General features: G+C 43.0%; 1 protein-coding gene across 2 annotated transcripts in view; it reads right to left on the bottom strand.

Moving 5' to 3' along the window:
• The window catches only part of TRIP4 (thyroid hormone receptor interactor 4), a 68,164-nt gene extending 49,688 nt beyond the window's left edge, over positions 1 to 18,476 (bottom strand). Inside the window, exons 1-5 of one of the 2 annotated variants that reach the window (XM_055098285.1) lie at positions 18,358 to 18,476; positions 12,052 to 12,221; positions 10,634 to 10,767; positions 8,358 to 8,570; positions 5,368 to 5,446 (exon numbers count right to left, since the gene is read on the bottom strand). In XM_055098285.1, the coding sequence (XP_054954260.1) occupies positions 5,368 to 5,374 (7 nt within the window). In that variant the 5' untranslated portion in view covers positions 5,375 to 5,446; positions 8,358 to 8,570; positions 10,634 to 10,767; positions 12,052 to 12,221; positions 18,358 to 18,476. Of the gene's footprint in view, positions 1 to 5,367; positions 5,447 to 8,357; positions 8,571 to 10,633; positions 10,768 to 12,051; positions 12,222 to 18,181 lie in introns of both variants that reach the window. The other variant, XM_003827953.5, reaches the window with a different exon arrangement.
• Between the last annotated feature and the right edge of the window lie 2,937 nt (positions 18,477 to 21,413).

The following is a 21,413-nucleotide window of genomic DNA, read 5'->3' as shown; positions in this document are numbered from 1 at the left end:
TCCAGGCCTTACCTGTACAGCAGTAAGCAGTGCTTGACACATGACAGGTTTTCAATAAATGGCAGGGATCTTTTCTTCCTTTATAAAAATTTGGTTCACTAAGGGCACCAAAGTATTTAAGAATGTGACATAAAAATGCCTTCTCAGTGAAAAATACATTTGCTCAATATTACCTTTAAATATACGTTTTTTCAAGACAGGATCTAATGCTGTTGCCCAGTCTGGAGTGCAGTAGTGTGATCATAGCTCACTGCAGTCTCAAACTCTTAGGCTCAGGCGATCCTTCCACCTCAGCCTCCTGAATAGCTGAAACAACAGGCACATGCCATTGTGTCTGAATTTTTAAATTCTTGTAGAGAGGCAGGTCTCACTATGTTGCTCAGGCTGGTCTCAAAGTCCTGGCTTCAAGCAATCCTCCCAACTCAGCACCTCAAAGTACTGGGATTCCAGACATGATCCACTATGCCAGCCTAAATATACGTTTATATTATCAAAACTAAACACTAAATAATGGAAGAAAAAAGAAAATTTCACAAAAGGGGCAGAAAAAATGAACAGTTTCAGTTTAATGAGAACCTGCTAAATGCTGAGTCACTTAGTATACATGTTATTTAATTTTCGCAATAACCCTGTAAGACAGTTTGTATTATCTTTATTTTACAGATAAAGTAACTGAAGTTCAGAGATGACTATAAATTTACTGAGTTCACACAGTTAGAAATTAGACCAGTGGCCGGGCGCAGTGGCTCACGCCTGTAATCCCAGCACTTTGGGAGGCTGAGGCGGGCGGATCATGAGGCCAGGAGATCGAGACCATCCTGGCTAACACGGTGAAACCCTGTTTCCACTAAAAATACAAAAAATTAGCCAGGCGTGGTGGCAGGCACCTGTAGTCCCAGCTACTTGGGAGGCTGAGGCAGGTGAATGGCGTGAACCTGGGACGCTGAGCTTACAGTGAGCCGAGACCATGCCACTGCACTCCAGCTTGGGCGACAGAGCAAGACTCCATCTCAAAAAAAAAAAAAAAGAAAAGAAAAAGAAATTAGACCATAGAAACAAAATCTGAGCTCGAGTATAACTCTAAAGCCAACATTGATTCCATGGTTGTGTTTTCTTCTTTGACAGCATATTGTAAATTTATATATCCCAGAAAAGAGAGCCATAGATTATGATACAACCAAGATCCAAAATGGGTTAGGTGGCTGGGTGCAGTGGCTCACTCTTGTAATTGCAGCACTTTGGGAGGCTGAGGTGGGAGGATCACTTGAGCCTAGGAGTTCAAGACTAGCCTGGGCAACATGGTGAGATCCCATCTGTACAAACAATTTAAAAATTAGCCAGACACGGTGGTACAAGCCTGTAGATCCAGCTACTTGGGAGGCTGAGGCAGGAGAATTGCTGCAGTAAAATGTGTTCATACCAATGTACTCCAGCCTGACAGAGACCGTCTAAAAACAAACAAACAAACAAGGAAAGTACGTACAATCAGAACTATTTTTTCTCAGAATGATTACCTTAAAATCTAATTGAAAAAAACATAGAGGCATGTGCAACCTCATTAATAATGAAATTACAGGCCAGGCGCGGTGGTTCATGCCTGTAATCCCAGCATTTTGGGAGGCCAAGGTGGGTGGATCACCTGAGGTCAGGAGGCCTGGCCAACATGGCAAAACCCTGTCTCTACTAAAAATGCAAAAATTAGCTGGGTGTGGTGGCAGGCGCCTGCAATTCCAGCTACTTGGGAGGCTGAGGCAGGAGAATTGCTTGAACCTGAGAGGCAAATGTAGCAGTGAGCCAAGATCACGCCACTGCACTCCAGCCTAGGTGACAGAGACTCTGTCTCAAAACAAATAAATAAATAAAAATAAAAATAAAAAATAATAAAATTACAGGCTTTTACAACTAAAACAAATTTGAAATGTCAAAACTCAAGAGTGAACAGGATTCTGGGTACAATGCTAATATTGCTATAGATTAATATGATTTTTTTTTTTTTGAGATGGAGTTTCACTCTCGTTGCCCAGGCTGGAGTGCAATGGTGCAATCTCGGCTCACTGCAACCTCCGCCTCCGGGGTTCAAGCAATTCCCAGCCTCAGTCTCCTGAGTAGCTGGGATTACAGGCATGTGCCACCATGCACGGCTAATTTTGTATTTTTGGTAGAGACGGGGTTTCTCCACATTGGTCAGGCTGGTCTCAAACTCCCAACCTCAGGTGATCCGCCCGTCTCAGCCTCTCAAAGTGCTAGGATTACAGGCATGAGCCACCGTGCCCGGCTATTTATATATTTTGACAAAATAATCTGGCAAATACATCTCAAGTGTCAAAAAAAGACACATTATTTGACATAGTAACATTATTCTTAGCAATTTATCACAAGGAAGTAAATCAAAAGCTATGTTAATAAAGGTGACAATTTGTGATATTATTTAAAATTTGGAAACAAATATCCAATGATTAGGAAATAATCATACTATAATAAACCAAGTTAAAAGACTATTTTTAGCTACTAAAAACGTTATGAATATATAACAAGATGGCAGCTAATTATGAATTAGTTGGAAAATGGAAAAACAAATGTTTTTACACAGATTACTACATTATAATCCCAACCAATCTGTCGATATAAAACAAAAACTACTATGAACCAAGGTAGGAACAAAATGAAATATTTGCGTAAGTAGTGAGTAATGAGTATATTGTTTTTCTTTTTAATAATGTCCTTAACTGCTGGGCGCGGTGGCTCATGCCTGTAATTCCAGCACTTTGGGAGGCCGAGGCGGGTGGAACACGAGGTCAAGAGATCAAGACCACCATGGCCAACCAACATGGTGAAACCCCATCTCTACTAAAAATACAAAATTTAACTGGGCGTAGTGGTGCACGCCTGTAGTCCCAGCTACGTGGCAGGCTGAGGCAGGAGAATCGCTTGAACCCAGGAGGCAGAGGTTGCAGTCAGCCAAGATTGCGCCACTGCACTCCAGCCCGGGTGACAGAGCGAGACTCCGTCTAAAAAAAATTAAAAATAGGGGTGCGGTGGCTTGCGCCTGTAATCCCAGCACTTTGGAAGGCCAAGGCAGGTGGATCACAAGGTCAGGAGATCGAGATCATCTTGGCTAACACGGTGAAACACAGTCTATACTAAAAAAATACAAAAAAATTAGCCGGGCATGGTGGCGGGCGTCGCCAGTCTCAACTACTCAGGAGGCTGAGGCAGGAGAATGGCATGAACCTGGGAGATGGAGCTTGCAGCGAGCCGAGATCACGCCACCACACTCCAGCCTGGGCGACAGAGCGAGACTCCATCTCAAAACTAACTAACTAAATAAATAATAAATAAATAAAAATAATGTCCTTAACTGACCAAGTGCGGTGGCTCACGCCTGTAATCTCAGTACTTTGGGAGGTTGAGGTGGGCAGATCACCTGAGGTCAGGAGTTCGAGACCAGCCTAGTCAACATGGGAGAACCCCATCTCTACTAAAAATACAAAAAAATTAGCTGGACAAGGTGGCATGCGGTTGTAATCCCAGCTACTTGAGAGGCTGAAGCAGGAGAATCACTTGAACCCAAGTGGCGGACGTTGCAGTGAGCTGAGATCGCGCCATTGCACTCCAGCCTGGGCAACAAGAGCAAAACTCCGTCTCAGAAAAAAAAAAAAAATGTTGGCCGGGCGCGGTGGCTCACACCTTAATCCCAGCACTTTGGGAGGCTGAGGTGGGTGGAACACCTGAGGTCGGGAGCTCAAGACCAGCCTGACCAACATGGAGAAACCCTGTCTCTACTAAAAATACAAAATTAGTCAGGGTGGTGACGCATGCTTGTAATCCCACCTACTGGGGAGGCTGAGGCAGAAGAATCGCTTGAACCTGGGAGGCGAAGGCTGCGGTGAGCCGAGATCACACCATTGCACTCCAGCCTGGGCAAAAAGAGTGAAACTCCGTCTCAAAAAAAAAAAAATGTACTTAACCATTTTTGTCAGGTGTTTCAAGCATAAAAGGCATACAAAATAATTAGAAAATAAGTAGAGTTCCTATATAACCTTCACATAGCTTCCTTTAATGTTACCATCTTATCTTACAAAACCATAGTACAATTATCAAAACTAAGAAATTAATATTGGTATAACACTATAGACAGACTATTTGGATTTTAACATTTTTTTCCCATTAATGTCATTTTTCTATTCTAGGATCTAATACTGGATCTATACTGCAATTAGTCGTCATATATATCCTTAATCTACTCCGATCTGTGACGTTTCTTCAATCTTTTCTTGTCTTTCATGACATTGTAAATCTCTTGTTCTTAAACTTTCAACCAACAATTTCAGTATCCATTGGTGGATCATGCTTGTGGCAATTACTACTGTAGTGTTCTAATTGTGATTTTCTAGTATTTTCATTTCTTGTACTTTATTAACTGGAATTCTTTTATAAGAAGAGTTGTCCTTTCTCCATTTTATTAACTTATTCAGTTATTTATACAAGTATGGTCACATGGATATTAATTTTATTTAGATTATAATGTAATACTATTATTTATTTTGCTGTTCAATGTTATGTAGTCTTAATAATTTTTCTAAAAAATAGATGCTTATAGAATGAGTGAATAGGCCAGGCACAGTGGGTCACATCTGTAATCCCAGTGCTTTGGGAGGCCGAGGCAGGCAGATCACTTGAGGTCATGAGTTCAAGACCAGCCTGGCCAACATGGCAAAACCCCACCCCTACTAAAAAAATGTAAATATTGGCTGGGCGTGGTGGCTTATGCCTGTAATCTCAGCACTTAGGAGGCCAAGGTGGGCGGATCACGAGGTCAGGAGATCAAGACCATCCTGGCTAACATGGTGAAACCCCATCTCTACTAAAAAATACAAAAAATTAGCCAGGCATGGTGGCATGTGCCTGTAGTCCCAGCTACTTGGCAGGCTGAGGCAGGAGAATTGCTTGAACCCAGAAGGCAGAGGTTGTAGTGAGCCGAGATCAGCGCCACTACACTCCAGCCTGGGTGACAGAGTGAGACTCCATCTCAAAAAAAAAAAAAAAAGTAAATATTAGCTACGCGTGGTGGCACACGCCTGCAATCCCAGCTACTAGGGAGTTTGAGGCAGGAGAATCACTTGAACCCAGGAGGCGGAGGTTGCAGTAAGCCGAGATCGCGTCACTGCTCTCCAGCCTGGGTGATAAGAGTGAGACTCCACATCAAAACAAAACAAAACAAAACAAAACAAAACAAAACCTCCCAAAAAAACTGAGAATGAGTGAATAAACTGCATCTTGCACTCCAGGATACAGAAAAGAGAAACAACCACAGACGCAACAAGGTATCCATCATCCCAGTGATCCAATTACAAGACTGCTGTCTACCTGACATGAGTTTCTTTAGCAGTTTCTGGCTCTTGTTTGAGTCACGCTGTAAAATATCTTGTTCCTCATGAGTACACACCTGTAAAATAGTAAGAGTAAGACATGTGATCCAATAGTTAAATTATATTGTTTTCTTGATATATCTAAAAGTAACCTGAAATTACACATTAGATGATGATAAAATAATGAGACTATTGGTGTTTTTTAATCCAAACACACCAAAATATAAAAATGCAAATGAGTTTTCTCCAGATCTCTTTCCATTTCTTTTTTATGACCCAAACAAAAAACTTATATCACTGCACATGTCCCTGAATGACTTAGTGGTTTAGAAAAAAAAAAAAAAAAGGCTGGGCACAGTGCCTCATGACTGTAATCCCAGCACTTTGGGAGGCTGAGGTGGGCAGATTGCTTGAGTGCAGGAATTCGAGACCAGCCTGGGCAACATGGCCAAACCCCATTTCAACAAAAAAATACAAAAATTAGCCTGGCGTGGTGGTGTGTGCCTGTAGTCCCAGCTACTTTGGAGCTGGGACTTCTTTGTAGATATGGGGTTTTGCCATGTTGCCCAGGCTGGTCCTGAACTCCTGGGCTCAAGCAGTCTTCCCTCCTCAGCCTCCGAAAGCAATGGGATTATAGGCATCAGTCACCATACCTGGCTTCTGATTCTTTCTAATAAGACATCTTCTTATAATTAACTTCTCTTGTCAGATTTGGGCTTCATGATTAGAACTGGGTTGCTTTTTATGGTAAAGTCACGTATGTTTTATCTAGTATTCTCAACAGTGAGAAATATTTATCCTTTGAGAGTACATTATTTTTTCTTTTTTTCTTTTTTTTTTTTTTGAGTCAGGGTGTGGCTTTGTCACCCAGACTGGAGTGCGGTGGCACCATCTCTGCTCACTGCAACCTCCACCTCCCGGGCTCAAGTCATCCTCCCAACTCAGCCTTCCAGAGTGCTGGGATTACAGACATAAGCCAGCATGCCTGACCTGAGACTCTGTCTAAAAAACAAACAAGGGCCAGGTGCAGTGGCTCATGCCTGTAATCCCAGCACTTTGGGAGGCCGAGGCAGGTAGATCACCTGAGGTCAGGAGTTCAATTGAGCGTGGTCAATATAGAGAAACCCTGTCTCTACTAAAAATACAAAAATTAGCTGGGCGTGGTAGTGGGCACCTGTAATCCCAGCTACTCAAGAGGCTAAGGCAGGAGAATCACTTGAACCTGAACCCAGGAGGCGGAAGTTGCAGTGAGCCACTGCACTCCAGGCTGGGCAAGAGAGTGAGACTCCATCTCAAAAAACAAACAAACAAACAAACTTCAAGGCCAATCTGCTTTACATTACTTCAAGGGACCTAGGAGAAAACACTATACAATACTTCCTAGCAGTTGCCTCAATGACACACAGAGTTCCTGCCAGCAGCTATAAGAGCTTGCTCTAAAGAGAAAGCTCCATATGGGAGGAGATTTACTGCCATTTAATGGACATTTTTATTGGTAGACACTACATTTTTCAGGTCATCCATTGTCTATCAGCTTATTCTGAGCATATGAAAAAATTAAGGGTCCCACCAGGCACGGTGGCTCACACCTGTAATCCCAGCACTTTGGGAGGCTGAGATGGGTGGATCACCTGAGGTCAGGAGTTCTGAGACCAGCTTGACCAATATGGTGAAACCCTGTCTCTACTAAAATTACAAAAAATTAGCTGGGTGTGGTGGTGTGCCCCTGTTGTCCCAGCTACTAGGGAGGCTGAGACAGGAGAATTGCTTGAACCCAGGAGGCAGAGGTTGCAGTGAGCCGAGATTGCGCCACTGCTCTCCAGCATGGGCGACAGAGTGAGACTCCGTCTCAAAAAAAAAAAAAAAAAAAAGGAAAAAAGAAAAAATTAAGGGCCCCATCAGAAAAGAGGAGAAAATGAAGTAATATAAAACGGATGCCTTTACCAACACCAAATGTCATTGCTTCTGACAGCCAGCTCAACTTGGTAAAATTAGCTTTCTAGATAGCTCATTAAGGGTTTTTGTGAGTCATTATCACTACATTCTTGAGGTCATTCTCTCAGACAAAGCAGAGCTATGACAAGGTGGAATCCTGGAAATAGAAGCTATAATGATCTGAGGATTCTGTCACAGTGGCTCCTAGCCCTTGGATCTCTCAACAGTGTATGTTCTCAAACCCTTCTCATTAATGGCCTCAGTACTAGGATATAACCTGGGGTTCTTTCTTCTGAGACAAGGACTCGCTGTCTCACTGCAGCCTGGACATCCTGGGATCAAATGAAGCTCCCATTTCAGCCCCTCATGTAAATGCTACCACAGGTGTGTACCACCATACCCAGCCCAGCTAATTAAAAACTTTTTTTTTTTTTTTTTTTTTTTTTTGTAGAGACAGGGTCTTCCTACATTGCCCAGGCTGGTCTCAAACTCCTGGGCTCAGGTGATCCTCCCACCTCAGCCTCCCAAAACCCACCTTGGCTTCCCAAAGTGTTGGGACTACAGGCGTGTGCCCCTGTGCCTGGCCTAACCTTGGGTTTCTAACTAATCATATCCCTGACACTCGAGTTCACTGAATATTTTAGGGAAGAAATTTACTAAGAAAAAGAGAAGGCCAGGCATGGTGGCTGACGCCTGTAATCCCAGAACTTTGAGAGGCCGAGGCGGGCGGATCACAAGGTCAGGAGATCGAGACTGTCCTGGCTAACACTGTAAAATCCCGTCTCTAATAAAAATACAAAAAAATTAGCTGGGCGTGGTGGCGGGCACCTGTAGTTCCAGCTGCTCAGGAGGCTGAGGCAGGAGAATGGCATGAACCCGGGAGGCGGAGCCTGCAGCGAGCCAAGATCATGCCACTGCACTCCAGCCTGGGCGACAAAGTGAGACTCCGTCTCAACCAAAAAAAAACAAAAAAAGAGAAATTACTTGAGATCTGACTGGCTCTGCGTATTAACACAAAGCACAGTAAAATAAAATAGAAAAGAAATAATTTACCAGAGTGCCACAGAATAAGCAAGGGCCTGAGCCTTCTTGTTCACAGACAATGCGCCCACAGATCAGACAGTTATTGATGAGCTTGTGCTTCTGGCCCAGGCAATCACAAGGGTGGCGACCAGGGAGCAGGACTGCAAGCCTGTCCTGTCCCTCTCTTGTGTATAAATTGACAAACTTTGTCTTCTTCTTTACGGAGTTGCTGTTCTCTTGTGCCTATCGTACAAAGACATCAAAATAACACCAAATAATTAATGACAATGTAAAAAGTCAAGGGAGAAAGTGCTCAGTTCTGTTCAGTAACAACTTATATACTATCCAAGAACCAAGAAAGAAGGCAGTGAAAGGAAGAAATACAAATTAGTTATAATCAAGGTTCTGAGGAAAGGTTATACTCTAGAAAAACTAGCTGATAATTACCTTGTCTTTTCTGCTAGTAGCTTTCAGCCCATTACTATGGCTAGTGGAAGGTAAATGTAGCAGTTAAATCTGTTTATATGACATCTTTAAGCACAGCTAAATTGGAGATCATAAGAAACAAGAATGCCTCTAAAAGCAGATGATATTCATAGATTTGGAAATATGGGCCATCAATAAAATAAGAAAAATAAATATAAAGTTGACTTAATCAGAAACCAGTAAGAAAAGGACAGATAATACAATAGAAAAACAGAAGGTGGAGGTTGCAGTTAGTCGAGTTGACGCCACTGGGCAACAGAGCGGGATCCTATCTCAAAAAAAAAAAAGGGCAAAAAAAACCTAATAAGAACTTCACAACAAAAGATATCCTAATGACTAACAGGCATATGAAAAAGTGCTCAATTTCATTAGTCATCAAAAGAATGCAAAAACGAAAACAAAATGCAATACCACTAAATACCAACCAGAATGGCTAAACTGAAAAAGAGAAAATATGAAGTGTTAGCAAAGATACAAAAGAATTAGACCTCTCATACACTGCTGGCAGGACTGCAAACTCATATCAACTGAAGTTGAACATATGCATGTTCTATGACACAGCAATTCAACTCCTAGATATATACTAAACAGAAATGTGTAAATATGTTCACCAAAAATACATACAAGAATGTTCACTGTTGCATTGGAATTGGAAACTATCCAAATAATAGAATGGATAAATTGTGATGTATTCACTTAATACAATTCTGTGTAGCAATGAGAATGAGAAAGTATAGCTGCCCAGAGTAGAGATGAATCTCATAAATTGAAAGAAGCTAGACACTGGCTGGGCACAGTTGCTCACGCCTGTAATCCCAGCACTTTGAGAAGCCAAGGCAGGCAGATCGCTTGAGGTCAGGAGTTCAAGACCAGCCTGGCCAACATGGTGAAACCCCATCTCTACCGAAAATACAAAAATCAGCTGGGTGTGGTAGCATGTGTGCCTGTAATCACAGCTACTTGGGAGACTGAGGCAGGAGAATCGTTTGAACCAGGGAGGCAGAGGTTGCAGTGGGCCAAGATTGTGCCACTGCACTCCAGCCTGGGTGACAGAGCAAGACTCCGTCTCAAAAAAAAAAAAAAAAAAGCAGCTAGATACAAGAGTACACACTATTTAGCTCCATTAATTTAAAGTTCAAAAACAGGGCCGGGCACGGTGGCTCACGCCTGTAATCCTAGCACTTTGGGAGGCCAAGGTGGGTGGACTGCCTGAGCTCAGGAGTTCAAGACCAGCTTGGGCAACTTGGTGAAACCCCATCTCTACTAAAATACGAAAAATTAGCTGGGCGTGGCAGTGTGCGCATGCAGTCCCAGCTACTCGGGAGGCTGAGGCAGGAGAATCGCTTGAACCCAGGAGGCAGAGGTTGTGGTGAGCTGAGATTACACCACTGCATTCCAGCCTGGGCGACAGAGCGAGACTCTGTCTCAAAAAAAAAAAAAGAAAATTAGCTGGGTATGGTGGCGCATGCCTGTAGTCCCAGCTATTCGGGAGACTGATGCAGGAGAATCGCTTGAACCCAGGAAGCGGAGGTTGCAATGAGCAGAGATCACACCACTGCACTCCAGACCGGAAACAGAGCAAGACTCTGTCTTGGGGAAAAAAAAAAAAAAAGCAAAGATGTCTTTATAATACTAATCAGGTTGCCAAACAAAAAATCTACCATATAGAAAGGAGTATACGTAACTTTTTCTACCTAAAATTCATGCATTTGTTGAAAAATTGCCATTCTAGACCAATTTGTACACTTTGCTCTCTGAAATGTATTAGTCACTTCCTCTTCTCCAATAGTCAGAAAAAGCTTCAATCTATAAGCACTCACCTTGGCCAAATCAAAAGGTGTTTTAACCTCTGCAGTCGTGTCAGGTTCAGTAAATGCAGGAACTTCCTGTCTGTTTCTCCCTTTCTTCCTACCCCGCTTTAGATGGTCGCCTGATTTCTGCCCATCTAAAATTTCTTTAAAGATAGAAAAAAAAAATACACACACACACAGATTGATAAGAGGATTCCTGGTGAACTAATATAGCTAATAAACTAAGGTGATGCTTAATATTTAGAGTCAAGATATCGTCAGGAAGATTTTTAATTATCTTTTCCTGTCAAACCAGAATTAAATTTAAATCATCATTTCCAAGAGTGCAGTCAATGAAAAAGAAGTCAAACAAGTGGCTGGGACTAAGAAGTTAAATTAAAATCTGATATTCTAAAATCAGGCTTAGTGGCTCACATGCATAATCCCAGCACTTTGAGAGGCCGAGACAGGTGGATCGTTTGAACCAAGGAGTTTGAGAGCACCCTGGACAACAGAGTGAGACCCTATCTCTAGAAAAAAATACAAAAATTAGCCAGGTGTGGTAACACACGCCTGTAGTCCCAGCTACTCAGGAGGCTGAGGTGGGAGAATCATCTGAGCCCAGGAAGCAGAGGCTGTAGTGAGCTGGGATCAAGCCACATCACTCCAGCCTGGGCAATGAAAGTGAGACCACGTCTCAAAACAAACAAAATTCTGATATTGTAGATTGCATAATAACTTAGATTATTTAGTTTGGTGCTTATCTTTTGTACTATTTAAGCAGTTATCTCTAAATGCTATTCATACTATAGTCAATCAACACTTTACTTACATCCAGGTATGCACATGACTGAAAAATGTTTCTTTATGTATAAATTTTTCAAATTATTCTGAAGCCACATTTGTGTCTGTAAACACACATTTTTTTTGTGATATTTTCCTTTTTTTTTTTTTTTTGAGATGGAGCCTCGCTCTGTCGCCCAGGCTGGAGTGCAGTGGTGCTATCTCAGCTCACTGCAAGCTCCACCTCCCAGGTTCACGCCATTCTCCTGCCTCAGCCTCCTGAGTAGCTGGGACTACAGGCGCCTGCCACCATGCCTGGCTAACTTTTTGTATTTTTAGTAGAGATGGGGTTTCACCGTGTTAGCCACGATGGTCTCGATCTCCTGACCACGTGATCCGCCCGCCTCAGCCTCCCAAAGTGCTGGGATTACAGGCGTGAGCCACCACGCCCGGCTTTTTTGTGATATTTTCTAAGTTGAAAAAGAACTAGAGCAATATTCATTACGGATTGAGTAGAACCGAACTAAAAATATGTATACATATGATTCTGTTTAAGTTAGCTGTGAAGAAACACAAGATGGCAAAAAATAATAATAATAATAAATAATTCTTTAAGCCTGCCCACTTACCAATATTTCAACATTTGCATAATTACATTAACTTACCATCTTTTTTGAAGCACTGCTGCAAAGGATCAGAAATCAACTCCTGATCATTCTTTTGCCATTTGGTTATAAGTTCTTCTATGAATTGACCTTTTTTGCCTTCATTTCCCTGGAGGAGATCAGTAACATATTCTCGTATCTCTTCAGCACTCTCAATTGACAAAACGTACCTCAGGAGGCAAAGATATAAGTTGTTGAAACAAGACTAACTTACACTGTTTCTCAGTAATCTTAACAGAGATCTAGGTAGTAAAAACCATTCATTAATCTATTAGAGTGTTTACTTTGAGCCAAGTACTATGCTAGGTGCTAGAAATACGATACGATCCTAAATGGTATGAATGTATACATACATACACTTATGTGTAGGAAAAAAACAATGTTATACACCAAAACGATTACTAGTGAGTGATGGAATTAAAGGTAGTTTTATTTTTATTTTCTTTTTTCCTACAATAAATACGTTTTTAAAATGTATTACATTATAATATATATGGGAAAAAAGAGAAAGAAACAGTGCTTATTTCTGGGTTGTAGTATTATGGTAATTTTAGTTTACTTTTTTATCCTTTTCTGATTTTTTTAGTTTTCTACAGTGAACATCTTATCATTACAAGAGAAAGAAGTGATAAAAATTACTTATAAATTAACACATAAGCGGCCGGGCGCGGTGGCTCACGCCTGTAATCCCAGCACTTTGGGAGGCCGAGGCGGGCGGATCACCAGGTCAGGAGATCGAGACCATCCTGGCTAACACAGTGAAACCCTGTCTCTACTAAAAAAAAAAAAAAAAAAAAAAAAAAATTAGGCGGGCATGGTAGCGGGCGCCTGTAGTCCCAGCTACTCGGGAGGCTGAGGCAGGAGAATGGTGTGAACCCGGGAGACAGAGCTTGCAGTGAGCTGAGATCACGCCACTGCACTCCAGCCTGGGCAAGCGAGACTTCCTCTCAAAAAAAAAAAAAAAAAAATTAACATACAAGACACTGAAAACAGCATAGAAACTGTAATTCAGACACAATGATATGGAATGCAAGAAAAATTATTACCATAGTGCTATATCCTTTAACTTTTTAAAAATTATGAAATTGTCCTATGATTGGTATCGTATGTACTGCATTCTTTTCACAGTGTAATGGTGGAATTGCAGAATTATGCTCTAGAGGTAAACAAATTTGTGCCTTTGGGCCTCACTAAGAGAATATTCTGACTGGGTTCGGGAGCCCATGCCTGTAATCCCAACAATTTGGGAGGCTGAAGCTGGAGGATCACTTGGGCCCAGGAGTTTGAGACCAGCCTGGGCAACATAGGGAGACCTTGTCTCTAGAAGAAAAATTAAAATTAGCCAGGCATGGAGGCATGTTCCTGTAGTCCTAGCTACTTGGGAGGCTGAGGTGGAAGGATCCTTTGAGTCTCAGAGGTGGAGGCTGCAGAGCCATGATTGCACCACTACATTCCAGCCTGAGCAACAGAATGAGACTCTGTCTCAAACAAGCAAAAACGGTGGGGCATGATGGCTCCCAGCACTTTGGGAGGCTGAGGCGGGTGGATCACCTGAGGTCAGGAGTTAGAGACCAGCTTGGCCAACATGGTGAAACCCTGTCTCTACTAAAAATACACACACACATACACACACCCCCCCAAAAACAGGCATCTTCTAATTACTATGGATTAGAAAAGACAATGGTTTTTCAGGACTTACACATTTTAATCATCTTGATCCCCAAACTTACCAGTCCCCACCAAAAGATTAACTGCTATCAAAGACTTGAAAAACTGTAAGGAATCCCAAGGGATCATTTAACCCTGGAGGGTTTTTTTGTTTTTTGAGACAGAGTTTCACTTAGTCTCCCAGGCTGGAGTGCAGTGGTGCGATCTCAGCTCACTGCAAACTCCATCTCCCAGGTTCAAGCGATTCTCCTACCTCAGCCTCCTGAGTAGCTGGGATTACAGGCGTGCACAACCACACCCGACTAATTTTTGTTTTGTTTTGTTTTGTTTTTGCTTTTTTTTAGTAGAAATGGGGTTTCACTATGTTGGCCAGGCTGGTCTCGAAGTCCTGACCTCAAGTGATTTGCCCGCCTTGGCCTTCCAAAGTGCTGGAATTAAGGCTGAGCCGCTGCACCTGGCTTTTTTTTTTTTTTTTTTTTTTTTGAGACAGAGTCTCACTCTGTCACCCAGGTTGGAGTGCAGTGGTGCTATCTTGGCTCACTGCAACCTCTGGCTCCTAGGTTCAAGAAATTCTCCTGCCTCAGCCTCCTGAGTAGCTGGGATTGCAGGCGTGCACCATTGCGCCCAGCTAATTTTTTGAATTTTTAGTAGAGACAAGGTTTTGCCATGTTGGGCAGGTTGGTCTTGAACTCCTGACCTCAAGTGATCAACCCGCCTCAGCCTCCCAAAGTGCTGGGATTACAGGTTGAGCCACTGCACCTGGCCAACCCTGGAGTATTTTTCAAACAACCAGGGAAGAGAGTTTCAGAACCATTTGAATAAATGTCATTTTAACTACTTAACAAGGTATAATAAAGAACAACATTCATCCAAATATGTTATATACCAAATCTTATCAAAATAATATGAACTCATCCAGATTGTGGACCAAAGTTTATTTTGTTAACTCTGTGGATAGCTATTTATGTCTTATAAATGTATCACTAATTAGAAAGTTAAGGCCGGGTGCAGTGGCTCATGCCTGTAATCCCAGCACTTTGGGAGGCTGAGGCGGGCAGATCACGAGGTCAGGAGACCAAGACCATCCTGGCCAACCTGGTGGAATCCCGTCTCCACTAAAAATACAAAAATTAGCTGGGCATGGTGTCACGAGCCTGTAGTCCAAGCTACTGGGGAGGCTGAGGCAGGAGAATTGCTTGAACCTGGGAGGTGGAGGTTGCAGTGAGCCGAGATCCTGCCACTGCACTCCAGCCTGGGCGACAGAGTGAGACTCCGTCTCAAAAAAGAAAAAAAAAAAAAGTTAATAGCTCTGTGCTATTTCAAAAATTCAGTCCACTCATAAAATTGTTCAAGTTAGTACATTACTGTAGTACATACACCTGGGTAATTCTCAATTAAATGCCAGGCAAGGCACAGCAAATGCTTTCATCATGGCATAATAGCCTGTTGTGGAATACTAGTGAATACCTAACAAATGCTTCAAATAGTATCTTAGCGTAATACACGCCAACAGGCACTGACCTCCTTCCCAGGCGGAATATAATTTTTTTTTTTTTTGAGACGGAGTCTCGCTCTGTTGCCCAGGCTGGAGTGCAGTGGTGAGATATCGGCTCACTGCAACCTCTGCCTCCTGGGTTCAAGCGATTCTCCTGCCTCAGCCTCCCGAGTAGCTGGGATTACAGGTGCCCGTCACCATACCTGGCTATTTTTTTTTGTATTTTTAGTAGAGACGGGGTTTCACCATGTTGGCCAGGCTGGTCTTGAACTCCTGACCTCAGGTGGTCTGCCTGCCTTGGCCTCCTAAAGTGCTAGGATTACAGGCGTGAGCCACCACGCCTGGCCTGAGAACGCATTTTCTTGATACTGTGTAATCCAAACAAAATACAACTGGATTCTAGACTGAGAAGACTATACCTATCATTCTTACCCTATTTCAAATTGTTGATTTATCAAAAATAGCCTCAATCTTTCTTTTTTCCTTTTTTTTTTTTTTTGAGACGAGGTCTCACTCTGTCACCCAGGATAGAGTGCAGTGGTGCGGTATCGGCTCACTGCAACCTCTGCCCCTCAGTTCAAGGGATTCTCCTGCCTCAGCCTTCCGAGTAACTGAGATGACCTGCACGCTCCACCACACCCGACTAAGTTTTGTATTTTTAGTAGAGTGGGGGTTTCGCCATGTTGGCCAGGCTGGTCTGAAATTCCTGACCTCAAATGATCCATCTGCCTCGGCCTCCCAAAGTGCTTAGATTACACACATGAACCACTGCACCTGACCACCTCAATCTTTTTTTTTAATACTGTATTTAATATAATACACATATTTAATATATTTAATATAATATTTGATATATTTAATATTTAATATATTTAATATATTTAATATTTAATATATTACACATATTTACAATAAATATGTGAAAATTGGGCCAGGCGTGGTGGCTCATGCCTGTAATCCCAGCACTTTGGGAGGCTGAGGCGGTTGGATCATCTGAGGTCAGGAGTTCGAGACCACCCTGGTCAACATGGTGAAACCCCATCTCTAGTAAGAATACAAAAATTAGCCAGGCATGGTGGTGCGCGCCTGTAATCCCAGCTGCTTGGGCTGAGGAAAGAGAATCGCTTGAACGTGGGAGGCGGAGGTTGCAGCGAGCTGAGATCGCACCACTGCACTCCAGCCTGGGCAACAGAATCTGTCTCAAAAAAAAAAAAAAAAAAAAAGTGAAAATTTTGAACTTATATTCATAAAAAACACTTTTCTGTTTTATATATTGCAAAGTTTCATTATTTCATTTGATAGCATTCCACTGCTTTAAAAAATGTTTGAAAACTACTAAATACTTAATCTGACTGCGTTCAAGCAAGGGTAAAGCCAAACCATCAGATTTCGCTGTTTTGTTTTGTTGTCTATTCTAGTGTTAAAAAAAATCCTTTATCTTGTTGTTTACTTTTTTTATTTCTGTAGAGACAGGGTCTCACTATGTTGCCCAGGGTGGTCTCCAACTCCCAGTCTCAAGCAATCCTCCCACCTCTACCTCCCAAAGTGCTGGGAATAAGGGCTTGAGCCATCTCCTAGGGCCTCAAAAAAATCCATTAAAATAACCTACTTGAACTGTCTCCTTGCCAAAAGTCTATTTTCTCCGAAACTCAGAAACTCATCTTACTTCCTACAAAAGCCCTAGAACAGCAATTTAGGTTTCAACATCAGTGACCAAGGAATCAAATGAAGGAACACTTTCAGTTCTTCAATCAAGTCCCATTTTTGTAGTTTTCTCCCCTGCCTGAACACTTTGGACCGCCACCTCTGTCTATTCCTTAGTTCTCGGGTGAAAGTTATCCTTTCCAATAAACCTTCCGAGTTTTTCAAATCTTAATGAGGATCCTTTATTTTGTGCTCCAACAAGCCCCTTCATTTCCCCAACCTCAGCACTCATCAACGAAGGGGAACCCAACTGTCTTGTCTTTGTTACCCCAGCACCTGGCGTGTAACAGCAGCGCAACAAATGTTCTTCAATCAGATGAAAGTAGATATTAAGTCATGTACACCATCTCCATTTCATAGGAGTCATAAAGCATGATAAGCTCTACTAATGATTCATCTTATAAATGAAGAAACCAGGGTACAGAGAGAAAAATTAAGTTGTCCTGGGTTCTAAAACAGGTAAACGACAACAGAATATAGAACCTGAGACTCCAGAGTCAGAAGCTATTTGTACTCTACCACGCTGCTTCCACTTAAATTCTAGGTCCTATTGACACAGCTGACCCTGTTGGCTCTACTGACACAACTCAGACCGGGCCGACTAAAACGTTCAGAGTATATCTGGGTGCGGTGGCTCATGCCTGTAATCCCAGCACTTTGGGAGGTCGAGGCGGGCGGATCACTTGAGATCAGGAGCTGGAGACTAGCCTGGCCAACATGGTGAAACACCGACTCTACTAAAAATTTTAAAAAATTAGCCGGGTGTGGTGGTGCGTGCCTGTAATCCCAGCTACTTGGGAGGCTGAGGCAGGTGAATCACCTGAACCTGGAAGGCGGAGGTTGCAGTGAGCCAAGATCGCGCCACCGCACTCCAGCCTGGGCGACAGAGACTCCGTCTCAATAATAACAATAATAATAATAAATAAATAAAAGAGTAAGGGGTTCAAAGTTAGGAAATACAGTTTGACCTGCCCCTTCTCTCTAGAAAGGAAACTGGCTCCTGGGACAGCCTTGCAGTTCTAATTATTACAGATTGGGCGTCTTCCCAGGAAAAAAGCCCGACCGGCAGACTGTGGAGCCGGACACCCTACTCCAGAAAGTAAACTACAAAGGTGGAGGCCAAAATTCGACGCCTACAGACTACAGACTGCAGCCCCTTTATCACATTTCTCTCTTAACTTTTCAGTCCTCCCCGCTTCCCGGTTCGCTCAGGCAGTGCACATCCCAGAGCTCCTTCCCCGCTTGGACCCGAACTGTTCTCACTGAATGATCTCCTCGCTGACATCCAGGCCGAAAGTCTTCCGCAACTGCTGGGTGCACCAGTGCACCAGCGGCTCCCCGGACACCGCCCCAGCCACCGCCATCTTCCCCAGCCGGAACCAGCAGAGCTGCAAAAGCCCCACGTCCTGCACCGGACTAGTTCCCTTCGCAACACCAACCTCGCTCACGCGGGTTCCGCCAGCTTGCACCGCCCCGCAAGGTCGCACCGCCTCCAGTGCAGATCCCGCCCATCTGTGCGCCTCCTGCTTCTTCCTGCTTTGTTGTCTACTTCCTTTTGCCCTCCGGAGTCGAGCTCTGTCAGTGCGTGATTCTTGCCAATCGCTAAACGTAGGACTCGAGGAAGGCCATTGGCAATTCTGCTGAGAAGACAGTGCAAGTGCCTATAAAAACGACAGTTTAGGGGGAAAACAAACCAATACCCGGAAAGCTGAGAGGCCAGCTTTTTAATCGTCATGGTTTTATGTAAAATAAAACAGCACGTGGAAGGTATTGTAAGCGCTGTAAGTTTTTGCTCTGGTGGTGGTTTTAATTTTTTTAATTAATTAATTAATTTATTTATTTATTTTGAGACGGAGTCTCGCACTGTCGCCCAGGCTTGAGTGCAGTGTCATGATCTCGGCTCACTGCAAGCTCCGCCTCCCGGGTTCATGCCATTCTCCTGCCTCAGCCTCCCGAGTAGCTGGGACTACAGGCACCCGCCACCACGCCCGGCTAATTTTTTTTTGTATTTTTAGTAGCGACGCGGTTTCACGTGTTAGCCGGGATGGAGTGTTTATTTTTAATACCCCCTGTAGTCGACTACTAGATTCACACCGCTAAAACTTCTATTTTATTTTTTGAGCCATGTATTTTCCAGGAGAGCCAAGACAACTCAGCAAGCTCGAGGGTAAAAAACAGTAAAACAGGAGTTGGAATTTGGCTTTGAGGACTTTCCACATGAGTTCTCAACCAAAAATGACAGTATTTAAGGGCTGTCTGCAATTCCCTACCCCGCTAAGACAATGGGCTGGGGAAAATTTAGCCAAACTTTTCTGGAGATCATAATGTCTTCCCATTCATTTCTGGCTTTTTGTTGCATTTGCAGGTTAAAAGTTCTTCATTTCTACTAGCCTGTTTAGACTAAGTGGTCACATTAAATTGGCAGCTGTTTTACCTTTTTGCTAGTGTTTTCATTGGCATAAATATTATAATTAAAATCATGAGTGTATTGGCCGGGCGCAGTGTCTCATGCCTGTAATCCCAGCACTTTGGGAGGCCGAGGCGGGAGGATCACCCGAGCGCACACGGAGACACACACATAAACACACACACACACACACACACACACACACACTGGGCGTGGTGGCTCATGCCTGTAATGCCAGCACTTTGGGAATCAGAGGCAAGAGGATCACTTGAGCCCAGGAGTTCCGGACCAGTCTGGGCAGCATAAGGAGAATCCTCATCTCTACAAAAATGAAAAAAATTAGCCTGGCATGGTGGCACATGCCTGTAGTCTCAGCTACTTGAAAGGCTGAGGTGGGAGGCTCACTTGGGCCTGGCAGGTCAAGCTTGGAGTGAGCCCTGATTGCACTACTGCACTCCAGCCTGGGCAACACAGCAAGGCCTTTTTACAAAAACAAAACAAAACCTCATAAGTGTATTGATTTACATTCCATTTAGATTGTCGTAGTTATCATTAATTTGGAAAGCATATGATTTTCCAGGTTTTTTTTTTTTAAGAAAAAGACGAAATACTCTGTGAATGTTTATTAATTGTGGGTACAAGTTTTGTTTCTTTGTAAAACTCCACTACATTTAATAATAATTGTAAGGTATCAAAGTCATTTACCTGTTTATTTATTCAGTCCCTGTGTTAGGGTTCTCCAGAGACAGAACCAATAGGATAGATAACAGATAGATATAGATACAGATCTATGAGGAGATTTATTAGGGAATTGGCTCAGGAAATTATGGAGACTGAAAAGACCCATGACAGGCCATCTGCAAGCACGAGACCCTGGAATGCTGGTAGCTGGCTCAGTCCAAGTTGTGAAATCTTCAAGTCTCAAGGTGGAGGGCCTGGAGTTCTGATGTCTGGGAGCAGAAGTCTGAGAAGAGTGTCTCAGCTCCAGAAGGAAGAAATATTTTTTCTCACCTTTTTTGTTCTGGGTCCTTGGTCAATTGGATGGTGCCCACTCACATTGAGAGCAGATCTGCCCCACTCAGTCCACTGACTCACATGCCAGTCTCCTTTGGAAATACCCTCAAAGGCACCCAGAAGCAATGCTTTACAAGTTATCTAGGTATTTCTTTTTCTTTTTCTTTCTTTGAGATGGAGTTTCCTCTTGTTGCCCAGGCTGGAGTGCAATAGTGCAATCTTGGCTCACTACAACCTCCGCCTCCCAGGTTCAAGCGATTTTCCTGCCTTAGCTTCCCGAGTAGCTGGGATTACAGGCATGTCTCACCATGCCCGGCTAATTTTGTATTTGTAGTAGAGATGGGGTTTCTCCAGGTTGGTCAGGCTGGTCTCAAACTCCCGACTTTAGGTGATCCTCCCGCCTCGGCCTCCCAAAGTGCTGGGATTACAGGCCCTCTAGGTATTTCTTAATCTGGTCAAGTTGACACCTAAAATTAACCGTAACAGTCTCCATAACTAAAACATTAAGTGCTTGAAGGCAGAGACTATGACTTAAGTTTTTTTCGTATAATTTAGTATGTCATACATGTTATGATAAGTACGTCCTCCAGAATAACATAGGTGGCTGGGTACCGTAGCCCACACCTGTAATCTCAGCATTTTGGGAGGCTGAGGTGGGAGGATTGGTTGAACTCAGAAATTCGAGACCAGTCTGGGCAATGTCGGGAGACCCTGTCTCTACAAAAAAACCTAAAAATTAGCTAGGTGTGGTGGCAAGCTCTTGTGTTCCCAGCTACTTGGAAGAGGATCACCTGAGCTCAGGAGGCGAGGCTGCAGTAAACTGTGATCACACCACTGCACTCTAGCCTGCGTGACAGAGTGAGACCCTGTCTCAAAAAAAGAAAAAGGCATTCTTTTCTCATAAGTCATATGTTAATTATGATGTAATTATAATGCAATTTATTATTACTATCATTTGTTAAATTACATTTCTGCCTGAGCAATGCAAGCACACCCATTTAGCAAGACTTAAAGATCTCTTTTTTCTTTTCTTTTCTTTTCTTTTTTTTTTTTTTAGACATTCTTGCTCCATCA

The sequence above is a fragment of the Pan paniscus genome, chromosome 16 (genome assembly GCF_029289425.2).
Source record: "Pan paniscus chromosome 16, NHGRI_mPanPan1-v2.0_pri, whole genome shotgun sequence".
In the NCBI taxonomy this organism is placed as follows: domain Eukaryota; kingdom Metazoa; phylum Chordata; class Mammalia; order Primates; family Hominidae; genus Pan; species Pan paniscus.
Note: the sequence above shows the minus strand (reverse complement) of the source record. Positions and strands in the feature narration are given on the sequence as shown.